The 16,516-nt window shown below is 38.5% G+C and overlaps 1 protein-coding gene across 2 annotated transcripts; it reads left to right on the forward strand.

The window, feature by feature from the left end:
• Window positions 1-1,542: 1,542 nt before the first annotated feature.
• On the forward strand, window positions 1,543-16,089 carry LOC121638641. 2 transcript variants are annotated; one of them, XM_041983533.1, is made up of 6 exons: window positions 1,543-1,755; window positions 5,026-5,240; window positions 5,345-6,321; window positions 6,473-6,542; window positions 6,894-7,056; window positions 15,243-16,089. In XM_041983533.1, the coding sequence occupies exons 2-6, from the start codon at window positions 5,027-5,029 to the stop codon at window positions 15,403-15,405; spliced, it is 1,587 nt and encodes a 528-aa protein (XP_041839467.1). In that variant the 5' UTR covers window positions 1,543-1,755; window position 5,026; the 3' UTR covers window positions 15,406-16,089. The 2 variants fall into 2 exon arrangements, with proteins under 2 accessions (XP_041839467.1, XP_041839468.1); XM_041983534.1 differs by lacking the exon at window positions 1,543-1,755 and having other exon boundaries at window positions 4,981-5,240.
• The last annotated feature ends 427 nt before the right edge of the window (window positions 16,090-16,516 follow it).

The following is a 16,516-nucleotide window of genomic DNA, read 5'->3' on the forward strand; positions in this document are numbered from 1 at the left end:
CAGGTCAGGGGTGATGAAGGTCAAAAACAGACAGGAAAATATTCATTTCCACATCTGGTGTTGCACTTGTTCTGCAATGGATGGCACACACACACACACACACACACCTGCACACACCAAATGATTACTTTTATTTCTCATGCATGAATACATGCCTGGAAACAGGTTGATAGTCCAAGGCTGCTGAGAAAGTAATGAGACTGGAAACAGAAGAGCATGCCACATACAATCAACCCACTTGTGTGTTTGACAGACTTTCATGAGTGTGTGCTGTTTTATCCTGGGGGCATTTCAATGCTGTTGTGTAAATTTAAAAAAAAATTGTTTAATTAGTGTGTCTTAGGATCTTGATCTAAATATATCTGGCCTAGATAGAAACATTAGTAGCCCTCATAAGGCATGAACAAATCACACGTAAGCCCTTAGGTTTTTTTTCTTACTTTGGCTCATCAGATGTGTGTGTGTTTTCCACATAAATATCCTGTGAGAAGACATGGAGTCTTCCACTGACAAGTAGATCTTAACAGGATGTTTTAATGAAATAGAAATAATCTATATAAAAGAAAAAAAAACAGATAGAAATAGCTTATGTTTAAACATATTTCATATTATTTGAAACAAAAAACAAATAGAGATTGTAACAATAGAAAATGTTTATTTATGTTTCATTCATAAATGTTCATCTTTATTAAAGTATTTTATTGATCACCAGAGGTTAAGAAGCATTCAGATCCTGTACTGACATAAAAACAGCAGTGTTGTTATTTAGGAATACTCCTTTAGAAGTAAAAATGTTCCCAGTGCAGGATGTTCTTAGATCCAAGAACTTTGACACCCAAACAGAGATGCTTTATTAAAATGCAGGAAGCTGATTTTCCATGTAGCATATAAACTGAACATCATTCATGAACTGTGAACATAATGTCTGTATAAATAGAGAAGTTAAAAAGTCAAAATAGAATAATTACTGGAACAGTTTAAAAGCAGCATAAAGCAGCATCAGAGCTACTTTACAGTGTTTGACTTGTTACAATAAATCATATCTTTTGGTTTGGCTTCACATTTTAATCAGAAAATAAACAGCAACTAGTGGAGGAAAATATGACCTATATTGTTTACTCTTAAAGAATAGCTACACTGTTAGACTTTGATGTAAATTTACAGTCAAATTCTAGCAGTAACTTGCTGTATTAGGATTGTACAGTACATTGCTGTAAAAAACAATGCATTGTGGGAGTTATCATGATTGCTCAGGCATTCAAACGGTCAAAATTGTATCATACAGTAATTTACTGTTTACAGCTGAGCATGCTGGGAAAATCAAGCAGATATTTTTGAAAAGAAGAAAAGTTTCCTCATTCTTTTTTGTCTGGGCAGAAATAATCACAACTGTATTGACTTTGAGTAATCCTGAAATAAAAGTTGTATGTATTCGGCGTAACATAATTTAGAAAATATAGTTAAACATTTAAACTTCGCGCTACTTTTTTTCGTTAGGAGACGAATAACCGCCAGATCCCACAGCTCGCTCGTTAAGTCCTGCACAGCCAGCAGCAGCCAGTCTGCGAGCGGAGAGAAGAAGCCAGAAGAAACTCTGTCTGCAGGAGGGTTGGAGAGTCAATGCTGTTGGATGTTACTAGCTGGACAACATTTTTATTTTTTATCTGTGGAACCGAAGCGAATTTGTTTACTTCACTTTTCATCGAGTTGCAGACCCACGGCTTCTGGGAGCTGTGGACCGAATTAGTGAAATTGGTAAGTCATTATTATTCAACTACCGTTCATAGTTTTTAAGCTAACGCATTTTGCTAACAGACATGTTTGAATTAGCTAGCGGTTAGTTGAGTTGTTAGCTGAAAGCTGCACCTTTTTCTAGAGGAGTACAGTGCAAATGTGAAATTACAAATATAGCACAACCTGGGTCTTATCTTGAAAACACGTTGTGCATTACATCGGTGCATAAAAACTAAATCGGTAAAAACACAGTGCTTGTTTAGATTATATATCAAACGTCAGTCTGAAAGGTGAGAAAAAAAAGTAGTATGAGTTCGGTGGAACTGAACGAAAAAAGGAATAACCAGCTGTGGATTGTGGCACCTGTAGAAGGCTGTTTGATATAAACTCAAATTCATTCACGAGTAAATAAGTTTTCCAGTCAGCATATATCTGCTGTATTTTGAGACAGACGCTGAGTAGAGCCCTTCCTTAGCCGTGCATATTAATAAAAAAATAAATAAATAAACACCAGTATTGGTATTAGTAAGACAAAGTAACATCAATTGGGAGACAGCATTCTAGGTTGTGTTTGCAGAATGTTCAGCTGTCAATTTTGCGGCCATGAGTGTGGTACAAAGTATGCCTTTGTAAGGCATATGAAAATTCATCAAAACACTCCCCACATCAGATTTAAATGTGCTTTTCGTGATTGTCATCGAACATTTGGCAAAGTGTTAGCTTTAAAAGGCCATGTGTACAGAGATCACCAAGATCATAGAAAAAGACCACATGTGAGGAAAGGATGCTCTGGCACTTTGGATTTTCAGTTGCCTTGCCATTTAGATCTCTGTACTGTCAAATGTGACAGTTTGTCACATTTATTTTCTCACTTGAAGACTCACATTAAAGAGGGTAAACCAGTTTCATGTCCATTCACAAGCTGTGGTAAAGTTTTTACTGTGATATCCACTTTTTCTTCACACATGTCAAGATCACATAAAAGCTGTGGAGTTAGGAAGCTTTTGAGTCAAACAGCATCAGGTGGAGGTCATGGAAGTACAGAATGCATGGAGAACACTGGGCAAACAGGGAGCTTGGATGAGCAAGAAGTTTTGCCATCTAATGCTGATGAAGAGGGAGACCAGGCAGATGTGTTTCCAGAAAGCACAGAAGAACCACTTTTCCTAAAGAATTTGGCTTTGTTTTATCTTAAACTTCAAGCTAAATTTTTGCTCCCATCTACAGTTATACAGAGCATTGTTGAAGATTTGCAGGCAGTGCATGATATAAGTCAGTCTCATCTGCTTCATAAACTGACTGAAAAATTAGCAACCTTAGGGGTTCCTGACAGTGATGTTAATAATGTGATAGATGCCTTGAAAACAGAGGATCTATTCCGGGCCTGCAACATGGGTACTTTAAAAACGGATAAAAAAAGAAGAACGTTTTTCAAAAACGAGTTTAGATATGTTGAGCCAGTGCGTTTGTACCTTGGTCAAAATGAATCTGGTAAAGAATGCTTTGTTCAGTATGTGCCACTTAAAGAAACATGCCAGACACTTTTTCAGTGTGATTCAGTTAGACAGCAAGTTCATTCACACAAGCAGCAACTGCATTCTTGTGATAGACCAAAAGAAATCTTGGAGGATGTATGGGATGGTAGCATAATGGCTGGTAATCTGTTGTTTCAGTCAGACGATAAGGCCTTTGGTTTGATATTGTATCAAGATGCATTTGAAGTGGCAAATCCACTCGGTTCAGGCAAAAAAAAGCATAAAGTTCTTGCAGTGTATGCAACTCTTGCAGATATAGCACCTCATAACAGGTCTAATATTGAGCAAATGCAGCTAGTTCTGCTATGTCGAGAACAGGATTTCAAATACTTTGGCCAGGAAAAGGTCTTTGGTACACTTGTTGCTGATATCAAAGATCTAGAAGAAAATGGCATAGCCACCCCTGATGGGCAGCTGAAAGGCACATTGTGTGCAATTGCTGGCGATAACCTTGGTTCCCACAATATTGGTGGTTTTGTTGAAAATTTTAGCAAGAGCACTTACTTTTGCAGGTATTGTGAAATAGATCGTGAAACATTCATTTCCATGCCATTGACAAGGTCTTCCACCAGGACAGTGGAGTCCTATAAAAATAATATTCAGCAGATGATTGCAAATGAGTCACACTCACATGTTGGTGTTAAATATGATTCCAAATTTAATGAACTTGCATACTTTCATGTTTGTAATCCGGGCTTACCTCCTTGTTTAGGCCATGACATTTTTGAAGGCATTGTAGCAAATGATCTGGCACTGTACATCAGCCATCTCGTCAAACAGAAGCAGTTCACTTACATGCAGTTAAATCAGCGCATGAATCATTTCAGATATCTTGGCAATGATGCCAATAACAAACCATGCGAGGTTAATCCTGGAAGTGAGAAGTTAAGTGGGCACGCTGTCCAGAATTGGTCACTGCTCAGACTTCTGCCAGTCTTGATAGGGGACAGGATTCATAATCCAGTGGAAAATGAAGTGTGGCAACTCATATTGCAGCTCAGACAAATCGTTGAGCTAATATGTGCACCCACCATCACAACAAGCCAGATAGCGTACTTGAAAGTACTGATTGAAGAGTATACAGTCAGTAGAAAAGACACTTTTCCCAGTCACCCTTTGAAACCAAAGCACCATTATTTGTTGCACTATCCAGACCTCATTATTCGCTTTGGGCCACTTATTCGCTTATGGACCCTACGTTTTGAAAGTAAGCACACATATTTTAAACAGTGTGCTCGAAAACTGCACAATTTCAAGAACTTGTGCTCCACTCTAAGTGAAAGGCACCAACTTCTACAAGCTTACTTAAGTGCTGGTGCTTTGTTCCCACCATCTGTAGTTGTTGAAAGAAGCACAGATTTCTATGTAGATGACTACAATGACAAGATAAAACAGTCTGTTGCCCATCTTAGTTTGCTTCCAGGAAACACAGTCTCTGCACATGAGGTTCAAGTAAAAGGTACACTTTACAAAAAAAATATGTGGGTTGTGCTGGAGAAAAATGATGAGGGGCTGGTCTTTGGTAATATAAAATTAATTGTCATTCACAAAAGCACACTGGTATATTTTGTCACTGAAAAATGCCAATCTATCTGTCTAGTTGATCAAGGAGTTCATTATCTGTCAAGCACAGAAAAAACAATGGCACAGTACTTTTGTGTTGAACAGGGAGAGCTGACAGACTATTACCCTTTGCCAGAATACAGTATGCTGGGCTTGTCTGTAATTGCATTGCACCACTCTGTTCCATTCACAGCATGATGTGTGATGATACCAGTGCTTGGATCAGGGAGATCATCCAGGCCACACTCCCAAGTCTCCCAGAAGAAAAGATATATTTGTTGGTAGAAAAGCTGAGAATGCAGGGAGTGGAAAGCAGAGAAGACTTGATGTATGTTCAAGAGGAGGACATGGTGGACTTCATCAGGCCCATCCAGTGCAGGAAGCTCCTTGATTGCTGGAAATTAAAAGGTCATTAATTAATATAATTCTCTCGAAGCTAGTCATGTAAATTTAAAAAATGAAAAGGATAGACTTGACCAGTGTAAAACTTATTGCTCTTCCTTTTTTTTCAGATTCAGTGAGCAGTGTTGAAACCCCACCCAGGCAGCTGTCCACAAGTGCCACACCTGTTACAAGCCCTTCCAGCTCAAGTAGTCCCATGTCTTCTCCTCTAGCATCTCCACACACAAATGTTAAAAATAACTGGCCAGAAACCTTCCAGGTGAACTGGAACAAAATGCCACCTGGGTTGCTTTCAACAATTACAAGTGGCAAGAGGCCCTCACCATCTGACAGACGGCAGTTTGTGAGAGTACTTGTGGATGATATGAGAAAATATGAAGCGAACCCCACAAGGGCACAGTGTCTCATAATTACCAGAAACATTACAAGACAATATCCACAATCCTTTGCTGATACCTTGGACGATGTAAAGACAATGATAGGTGGGGGCTATGAATCACTTCTGAGCCAGGTTAAAGTGCGCGTGGAGCATTTGAACAGGAACAACACTCTTGCTCGACATAGAGTATCAAAGATTGCTACAGGGGCTACACCAGCCCGAGGACCGGCAGACAGCTATGGGTGCACAAGATGGCAACCAGAGTTGCCTCCTGAGAAAACCGAAGAAAGCCTTGAAGGTCTAAGACAGAAGATGACAGATATCTATACACATGATGGTTTGGCAGGTGCAGAAAGGGGAGAAATACAAAAATTGATGAAAGCAACTTATTATCTGCAACGCAAAATGATCAATTCTACACCAGCTGTCCCTCTTGAGGACATTAAAAGTCAGTGGCCGTACTTATTTTTGCCAAGGAGCATGTGTGCTCACTTTGAGCTCCTCACAGACATTCAGATTCTGAGAGTAATGGAGGCATTTCCTGAAGACAAGGGCAGAATCATCATAGAATACTTCAAGGCAAATCCCAGCAATGATGAAGTGAAGAAGGTCCTCTCCCTGGAAAAAACTTCAACATTTCCCTACCTTCTGGACCTACTGATGGCGCACTTCAAAGAGAGGAGAGATGCCCTTATCTTGCATGCAGATGTGAGTATAACTGTGATCGAAATCGAAATAGGATAAATGAAGCTTAATGTATTTCTATACAATTTCTTTAAGTTAATGTAAGTCATTGTTAAAACATTGTGGAATTATACTGGTATGAGCTTTCTCCATTGTTTTTTGTCTCGATATGTAGGTGTCAGTTACAGCAGCAACTGCGAAGGCATCACTTGCTCTGCCTGACAGTCCGCACTTGATCCTTCTAGGTAAGCACAAAGTTCTGTGTCTATACTTGCACTATACCAGTGTTTTCCAGATGATTTGAACCTCCTGGGGCTGTCCATGAGCATGCTGCATAGTTGGAAAATTTTTGGACATGTTGAAGTTAAATGCATCAATCTGGTGCATTTTGAGATGAACCTAGATCCATGATGAATTTAGGGTTTTTATGAAAATAAATTTGTGACAATAAATAAAATGTCCAGGAGATGGCATCGTCTTGGCCAACAATAACTTTTGATAAACTGAAAAAAAGAAAAATTATTAATCCAAAAGACTTCTTGTTAGTTGAGTTTCCTCACAACATTCTGTTTGTTGTATACTTTATTGTTTTCCAGATCCATTGACTTCTGACCAACGTTGGATGGTCAGCATTGAAGGTCAGGTGGTTTGTGAAGGAGCATCATTTGTGATGGGGCTTGCTGTTGTCTTCACATGCTTCTACAATTTCAACCTTCAGTATCAGGATGAGGCAGCCTGTATTCTTGAATTCATACAGAGGTAAGTTTAAATTTAATATAAAGTAATTCGTCTCAGGTGTTTGGGCTTTATAGTAATCTGTCCATTCATCTATATTCAGATGACACTCGGCTCTACGTGTCACTGGCAGCAGGTGAACATGAATCTGTAGATAACTCTGTTACTGCCTTGAACAGATCAGTGTGTGGATGCTAAATGAGGCTGAAGTTAGCTTCCGATTGGCTCTGTGCACCAATAAAAGAAGTCCCCCACTACTCCTGAACTTATGTAAGCTCCTTTGTTTCCTGCCTTTCATTATTGGATGACCTGATTAATCCAGGTGTGTCTGGCCATTTACTGTGTTCAGACACACCTGGATTAATCAGGTCATCCAATAATGAAAGGCAGGAAACAAAGGAGCTCACACAAGTTCAGGAAGTGGTGGAGCTGTGCAATCAGCCCATTCGCTGCCTACGATTCGCCATATCCGTAAAGGGCTATTCCACAGAATTTTGGAGACTCAGCCCACTTAAAATCTAGTCCAATTGAAAAACTTCAATACTTTTAACTATTCAAATCTGGACTCAAATTATCTACACAGAACATAAATTCATAAAAATAGTCTCTGATTTGTGAAATCTTTATTCTATTTGTGAAAATGCAAATTATCCTAATTTCCATTTATTTTCCTGCATCTAGATCACATTAGACCTGGTCCTGTTGAAAAACTACAAAACATAGTCTCTTCAAATCTGGACTTAAATCTTCTACACAGCACATAGATTCATTAAAACACAGTTAAATCACAATTTGTGAAAGTGCAAATTAGCCTTGTTTATTTTTATTTTCCTGCATCTAGACCACATCAGACCTGCTCCTGCTAAAAAACTACAACACTTAGACTCTTCAAATCTGGACTCAAATTATCTACACAGGAAAATAAAAAGAAATTAGGCTAATTTGCATTTTCACAAATAGAATAAAGATTTCACAAATCAGAGACTCTGAACTCCATACTGTGTAGAACATTTAAGTCCAGGTTTGAATAGTTTAAGTATTGCAGTTTATCAATAGGACCAGGTGTAAAGCAGGCTGAGTCTCCAAAATTCAGTGGAATTGCCCTTTACGGATATGGCGAATCGGAGGCTGGCAATCGGAAGCTAACTTCAACTTCGTGGATGCTGAACAATTTTCTCCAGCTAAACTCAGAGCTGACACCATTTTCTGTGGCCCACAGAAACAAAGAGAAAGTGTTATCATTCACCTTGATACTCTCTCAAGAGCTTAACTTATCCACCGCCAGCCGTTTTCAGAGCGGAGTGCTGCATATTGCCGGAGTGTTTAAACAATTTCACTAATTTTTTTTTTTTTTTTAATATTTACTTTTTATTGAAGAAATGCAATCTACAATTTGAAAACAGATCCACTTCTCTCACAGTTTTTTTTTTTTTTTAAATATATAAAAAAAAGAAAAACAAGTAAATAAAAGTTTACAAACAGGAACAATTGGCATGAGGAGGCACTATTCTAATTCACATCATATCGTTGTTAGTATTCTCTCTATGGCAACGTCACAACTTTATATAAAGTCTGATCTTGTTGGTTTGACATATTCTGTCCATTTTGACCAGGTTTTATAGAATGAGTCCATCAGTAGTTTCAACCGAGATGACACTTTCTCCATTTTAAAAATTTCTTGAGTAATGTTTATCCAGTCTTCACTTGTTGGTTGTTCAGGTTTGAGCCACTTTCGGGTGATGGCCTTTTTGCTTGCTGCTAGTAGTATGTAGAGCAGTTTTTTGTCACTGCTGTTGAGTCCATCTATATTACAGAGGTATAACGTCTCAAAAGAAAAGGGGAAGACAATAGAAAATACATTCTGTACATGCTGATGAATCTCCAACCAGTATTTTTGAACAGTGGAGCAGCTCCAGAAAACATGAAAATGATTTGCCCTCTCAGAACCACACCTCCAACAGGTATCTCCCAATCCCCGGTATTTCTTTTGGGCTGGTGTGATAAAAAATCTAATGATATTTTTCCAGCAGAATTCACGCCAAGTATTTGACCCAGTGGACATCCATTGAATTTTACAAATGTATTCCCAGTCATCTCCAGTTATTGTGAAATTTCCTTCTCTCTCCCATTTTTCTTTCACATAATATGTGTTGTCCTGTTTATTTTGCAACATGTTGTTATATAATTTAGAAACAATTTTTGAAGGGGACATCAATTTTGTTAATAAAATAAATGTTGGTATTAGTCCTTGGTTGGATGGGAGTATCTTAATGTTGTGATTAAAGTAGTGTCTAATCTGCAGGTATCTAAAGAAATCATGAGAGTCTAGGTCGTGTTTATGTTTAAGAGCTTCAAATGTTTGGAAAGCACCCTTGTGGACAAATGAATTATAGTCAAACAATCCCTTAGAGATCCATGCTTTGAAGCGGTGATCATGTCTGTTAGGGGTGAAATCTGAGTCATATGCACACCAACGGAGGACTTTAGATTCCATCTCTAAGTTCAATAGTTTGGTTACTTCCTGCCAAGCCATTAAAGTTGTGTGGGTTATGGATTCAGTTGGAAAGTTGACCTCAGATTGCAATTTGGCATCCGCCATCAGGGCAGCAAGTGGTGTATCTTTAAATAGTTCCCCTTCAATATCCTTCCATCCAGCCTTGTAGACTGGGGAGCACATACAGACCAGTGGCCTCAGTTGGGCAGCATAGTAATATTCTCGTAAGCAGGGGAGGCTTGCACCACCCCGTTCCTTCTTTATTTGTAGGGTTTTGAATTTCACTCTGGGTTTACTATCTTTCCATATAAATCTTGAAAAAGTTTTATTCCATTCTGAGAATTGTTTTTGGGGAATAGGAGATGGCAAACACTGAAATAGGTATAACAGCTGGGGAAGGATGTTCATTCTAATAGACACAACTCGGGAGTGCAGATCTAAGAAGGGCAGGGCCTTCCACCTCTCTATGTCAGATTTGATTTTCAGATTTAATGGTCCATAATTAACATCGTACATCTTTGTAAAGTCTTTATGCAGTAGAACTCCCAAATATTTAATAGAGTCTGCATCCCATTTCCAATTGTAGTGGTCTCTTATATTTGGAGAGGGTTCATAATTTAGAGGTAGTACTTGGGTTTTATTCACATTGATTTTGTAACCTGAAAAAGAACCGTAATCCTCCAGCAGCTGTATAATTTTTGGTAGGGTCTGAGTTGGGTTAGATATGGTTAGTAATAAATCATCAGCAAATAAGGCCAATTTCTGTTCCTTCCCAGCAATAGTTACCCCTGAAATATCTTGTCTCTGCCTGATCCATTGACTTAGTGGTTCAATATATAAAACGAAAAGGAGAGCTGATAAATTGCATCCTTGTCTCACACCTCTTTCTGGGGTGAACGGCCCAGTGAGGTCCCCATTAATCTTAATTCTGGCCACTGGTTTGGTGTATAATCCTGCAATAACCTCTATCATAGAGTCATTGAAGCCAAATTTCTTTAGTACTTTAAATAAGAAAGACCACCTCACAGAGTCAAACGCCTTTTCTGCATCCAAACTCATCATCAAGGTCTCTTGTTTTTCCCGTGTAGCATATTGCATTATATGAAGGACCCTCCTTATACTGTCTTGTGTCTGCCTCTGTTTAATGAATCCGGTCTGGTCATTATGGATCAGTAATGGTAAGATGGCCTCCATTCTTCTTGATATAATAGACGTAAATAATTTGTAATCAATATTCAGGACACTGATTGGGCGATAGTTGTGACATTCCAGTCTGTCCCTACCTTCTTTTGGAATGACAGAAATTATTGCTTCACTCCACGAGGCAGGGACCACTTTTTTTTTCCATCACCCAATTAAATGTCTTCAGCAAGGAAGGGGTCAGATAATTCTCCATTGTTTTGTACCACTCTGGGCTAAATCCATCTGTTCCTGCCATCTTTCCTTTCTTCAATCTTTTAATTGCTACATGGATTTCTTCTTTGGTTATTGGTGAAGTGAGCTTATCGTTTTGCTCATCTGTCAATGTCGGTAAATTTAGCTGCAGGAGAAATGCGTCTATGTCTCGGTCGTTGTCTATATAAGTCTGAGAGTAAAGGTTTCGATAATAATTTTGGAAGCACTGTTTAATTTTATCATGCTCATTTTCAACATTATTGTTCAAAGGGTTCTTAATTTTGTGAATGGTTCTTTCTGCTTGTTGTTTCCTTAATTTATAGGAAAGTAATTTAAGAGATTTCCCTCCAGAGTCATAATGTAGTTGTTTAGTAAAAATTAGTTTTTTTTGTACATCCAATGTGTTAATGTCATCTATTTCTCTTTTCAGTTGTTTTATTTCAGATTTAGTCTCTTCTTTCATATGTTTGGAATGTTCTCGTTCAAGTTTCAACAATTTTTCCTCTAAATTCACAGTTTTGCGAGCAGCAGCTTTTTTTTGGTGGGAAGAAATACTAATTATTTTACCTCTGATTACAGCCTTAAATGCATCCCAGAGGATTCCTGGGTTAACTTCATCATTATCATTGTGTTCAAAATATTCCCTGATAGCCACTGCTAAGTTTTCTTTCACAGGCGAATAATTTAAGATGTTTGTGTTCAACCTCCAAAGAGTGGATCTCTTATTTTTCATAAGGGAAACTTGCACATAAACAGGGTTATGGTCAGAGATTGTACATGGTCCGATTTCACATTTCTGAATTTTAAACAGGTCATTTTTGAACATAAAAAAATAATCTAAACGGGAGTATACGTTATGAGCATGGGAATAATGGGTGTATTCTCTTTTGGTTGCATTACTATCTCTCCACACATCAAATAGACCTGTTTCCTCCATGAAGTGGGTCATCCTTTTCCCTATATTTCTTAAGTCACCTTTCCCATTAGAAGAATCTACTCTTGCATCTAGTGTAACATTGAAATCCCCACCGCATATTAAGGTTCCTTGACTTTTAGTCGTCATCATTTCTAGTATTTGTTTATAAGTGGACCAGTTGCTGCCAGGAGGAACATAAACATTTAGTATGGTTATAAGAGAACCCTCAAGGTTGCCTGTGATCATTATAAATCGCCCCTCTTTGTCTACACATTTGGATAAATGTTCATAAGTTAGTGATCCAGCTATCAATATTGCCACTCCTCTACGCCTCCCTGAGCTGTGGGATGAATAAAACACATGCTTAAAACCAAGCTTGTTCAACTTTGAGTGCTCTTCATCTGAAAGATGTGTTTCTTGGATCATGGCAATTTGTACTTTATCTCTTTTGAGTTTAGATAGGGTTTTCCATCTTTTAACTGGGTTATGCAAACCGTTAATATTAACTGTTACCAATTTCACTGAATCAACAGACATTTATATAGGACTTTTTGCTGCTTGATTTGTGCCTCACTCTCCACAATGAACACTGAACACAGAACAAATGTAGAACCTAACAGAAAAAAATGACTATATATAAACTTGAAAAATGAGAACTTCCAAGGCTGGGGTCTTTTAGATAGACCCTGCGAAGCCTCCAGGGGCAGCGTCCACATCAGTACAATGAAGGGGGGGGCCCTTAATGGCTAGGGCTTCACTTGGGGGAGAAAAAAAAATCCCTCAGGACCATATTTTACCTGTTTATATTCAGAGAAACGTCTATAGTATAAAACAAGTGAGCCTCTAAAAACAAGTGGAGTAAGACCTTAATTTCCTGTAGCTTCAGCTGCAGTTCTTCTGAATGCACGGAGCTTTTCTTTGTAGCCTGGGTCATTTCCCGGGTTCACCGCGCTGCCGGCACCTCTTCTGGTCACTCTCGTCCAGGTTTGTTGTTTGAGTCGCTCCAGGATCGTTTCGGGGTGTTTGATGATCTTGACGCTGTAGCCTCTTCTAGACATATCTTCAGTCGCTTCGGCCGCGGTGGCGTAAGTTTTGTCCCCATCCGAGTATTTCACTTTAAGCCTCGCCGGGAAGAGTGTTTGAAACGCTATCTGGTTTTCTTTTAAGACTTTGCGCACCTCTGCGTATTCTCTTCGTTTCTTCAGAATAAGGGGAGGGTAGTCATTATCCAACGTTATCTGTTTACCGTTCCAGGTGAACCCCTTCTTCTGCCATGCTTTACGGAGTATCTGTTCCTTAATCTTGAAACTCAGGAACTTCACCACGATAGAGCGGGCCGGGGCTTCTTTCGGGGGTGCGGGGCCAAGGGAGCGATGAGCTCGTTCGATATTGATGCCTTCGCCGTCCAGGTCCAAGCCTTCGCGTAGTAGCGTCTCAACAAAAGCACACATGGATGGAGCTTCTCGTTCGGACAACTCTGGAACGCCGTAAATTCGGATGTTCTCACGCCTAGATCGACTCTCCATATCCATAATCTTCTCATCGAAGGTTGCGTGCAGCTGTACAAGTACGGAAACAGCTTCTTCCGTGTTCTGAATTCTCTCTTCTGCTTTTGTAATCCTCTCCTCCGCTTCTTCTAATCTTTCGTTCACCTTGGCCAACTCTTCTTTGATTCCTCCAAGTTGCTCTTTATTTTCTTGTCGGAATTCTCTTAGTTCTTGTAAAATGACTTCGTAGTCGGCCATGGTCCGATGTTTCGCTTCACTTGTTGCTATTAGCTTGAGTCGGTATTAGTTATAACTGCTAATGCTAACACGCAGTTTCCACTCAAGTCTCTCAGTTAACTCACTTTATGTCCGGTCTCTGGCGTAGATTTCTCTCGTGTATTTAACTTCCCCGTTTCTTGTTTCACGGTTATCACATTATTTACATAGTTTAAACGGGGTAGTCTGTCGATTACGCTGGTCCTTTTGGGAGCTCCCTCACAGTGCAGCCAATTTCACTAATTTTTGAAGAGCGACATTGTGTGTTATGCAGGGTAGATTACTGTAATGGCCTGCTCTTTGGATTTTCTAGACTATTTTAAGACAGCTGCAGTACATCCAGAATGCTGTTGCTTGCATCCTGACTAGAAATATGACCATATTAGCCCAGTGCTCAGGTCTCTCCACTGGCTTTCTGTTGTTCAGAGAATAGACTTGAAAATGGCTCTGCTTGTGTACAAGTCTCTTTATGGCCTAGCACCATGGTACTGGGGCTGTCAAAATTGCTCTAAAATTAGCACATAATTTGAACATATTCGAAAATCCAATTGAGCATTATGCTAACAGGAGGACAAACTAATACAAGAAATAACTACTTGAATAAGCATTTTTTTAATTTCAATAAAAATGAAATAAAATCTTTAACAATGCCAAGGAATGAGCTACAATTCAACCGCCCCAACATCTCCCTCACCTGTGCAAGCAGTTAAAGGTCCCGACAAATTAAAATTAGAATGCAATCTGTTAGCAATGCGAGCAAGCTGTAATAAACATGGAACTTGAAACAGTCGGCCTATAATCAAACAAGTGTCACAAATGTAGGCCTAATGTAAGACTAAATATTCAGTCATATTCAGTGACTCGCCGTCATGTAGTTCACCCACTTGCAATGCAGCCCCTGTTTCATTTTGATCTTTTTCTTCGTTTTTTTCCCCACTCAGTTTTTTCACACAGTTTATTTAATATTCGAACATTAATTTTCACGTTCGAATCTCAGGTTTTTATTAATATCCGAATATATATTTGAATTTAGAATATTCATTGACAGCCCTACAGGGTGCATCTCTAACATTTTAAAGCTGTATGAACCATGTTCTGCTCTGAGAACGTCAGGGAGGTGGATCCTGGTGGTACCCAGAGTCAGGACTGAACATTATGAGGCTGCCCTCCAGCTTCATGCTACTAACATCTGAAACAGTCTTTCAGAAGATGTGAGACAGGCCCGAGCTCTGACTATGTTTAAATCCAGGTTGAAAACGGTTCTATTTAGTTATGCACACCACAACTGGAAGTATATTATTTGTATTTTTTGTCTTTTAATTTATTTGATAAGTACTTTGTTTTTTGTTATGATTTTATCTGCCTTCTTGTTTTTTTGTTGTTTTTTGTATTTATAAATCACTTTGAATTACCCTGCAAATGAACTGTGCTCTAAATATAAACCTGATTGCTATTTGTGTATTGCTGTACACTAAGGTCCCTCTCAGCTTAATCTCAAAGTAAGTTGGTAGCTAATCAAAAAATTCTGCAGTAGGAAAAATATTAATTTTAACAAGATTAATGTTATGCATTTGCTTTATGATGATGTAGAACACAATTTAATCATTTTTTTCTTTTTGTTTCACTTTGCCATGTCTCGTAGAAGCTGTGTAGGAATCAACCCAGAGAGAGGGACAAAGGCACGACATGGTAAAGTGACAAGCAAGAAAAGTGGGAAAATGGTCCAGAAGAAAGTGACATCCCTGAATCCGCACGTGTGCACTCTCTTGAGGAAGCTTATGGATTTTGAGTGGGACTTTGTGTGAGTTTGATACTAACTCCTTCTGTTGAGTTGACCAGCAAACGTATACACACACCCCTAGACATCAGCTTTTAGTTGTTGTGACTGTTGCCTCACTCACACTCATTCATAACTATCGTTATCGTAAAGTTGTATTTTTTCAAAAAATCTACACGTGTATATTTTAGTTCTGTTTATTATGCTCAACCTAATCCTAGATATTGACAGTATTTGGGCAGCATACCAGAGAGTTAAACTTTCTTTCTGTTTAGTGAATATACCCAAAGTTTGATGGGTGCTGGTTTTTCAGGTGCAACAGATAAATCTGCATGTGTCCCTGGGGACACACACACACACACAAAGTGTCTCCAAACTACTTAGTCACACAAGCATAGTCCGACCTGACATTGTTTAATTGTTTGGTATCTGGCCAGCATACTGTATTTTTCAATGTTAAACAGTATTGTTGTGTTTAGTGAACCCCTATAGTTTCAGGGGAAAGGTGTTCTCTCTTTGAACAGAAATTAGAGAAGTACAGTATATGCTGTCTGTATGATTAAAAATGTTTTCAGCCCTTAGCTCACTCTGTAACTCAGCTATACCCAAATTCACTGTCACCCAGATACACACTCTAGTGCAAATTCACACACATACAGTCACTTGCTTAGAACCACAGCCAAACAAAGTTGTTCCTTGTAAGCGTTTTGAGTATTTGACTCTAATAAACAACAATAATATGTATATATATCCTTTTGTCTTGTTTTTTACACTTGAGTTACTTTCAGTATACAGATGCTTCCAAAATGTTGTTTGAATTACTTTATGTTTATACTGTACTTATATTGTAAGTTTTTTACAGCACATCATGGGATATTTAATTACAAGTTCAGATATTTCTTGAATACAGTAGAGCTACTTTGTTTTACAGTAATTTGACAAACCTGCTGCAAGTAGTTTACAGAAATTTTGACTTTGTACAGCAAAAAAACATTAATTGTAATTACAAGAATTTACTGTATTTTTGGGATACAGTAGATCTACTGTAAATTTTACAGAAACTTACGCTGCTGCCAGTAACTTACTGTAATTCTGGATTTCTACAGCAATTTACTGTACATTTAAATTACAATAATTTA

This window comes from Melanotaenia boesemani, chromosome 4, assembly GCF_017639745.1.
Source record: "Melanotaenia boesemani isolate fMelBoe1 chromosome 4, fMelBoe1.pri, whole genome shotgun sequence".
In the NCBI taxonomy this organism is placed as follows: domain Eukaryota; kingdom Metazoa; phylum Chordata; class Actinopteri; order Atheriniformes; family Melanotaeniidae; genus Melanotaenia; species Melanotaenia boesemani.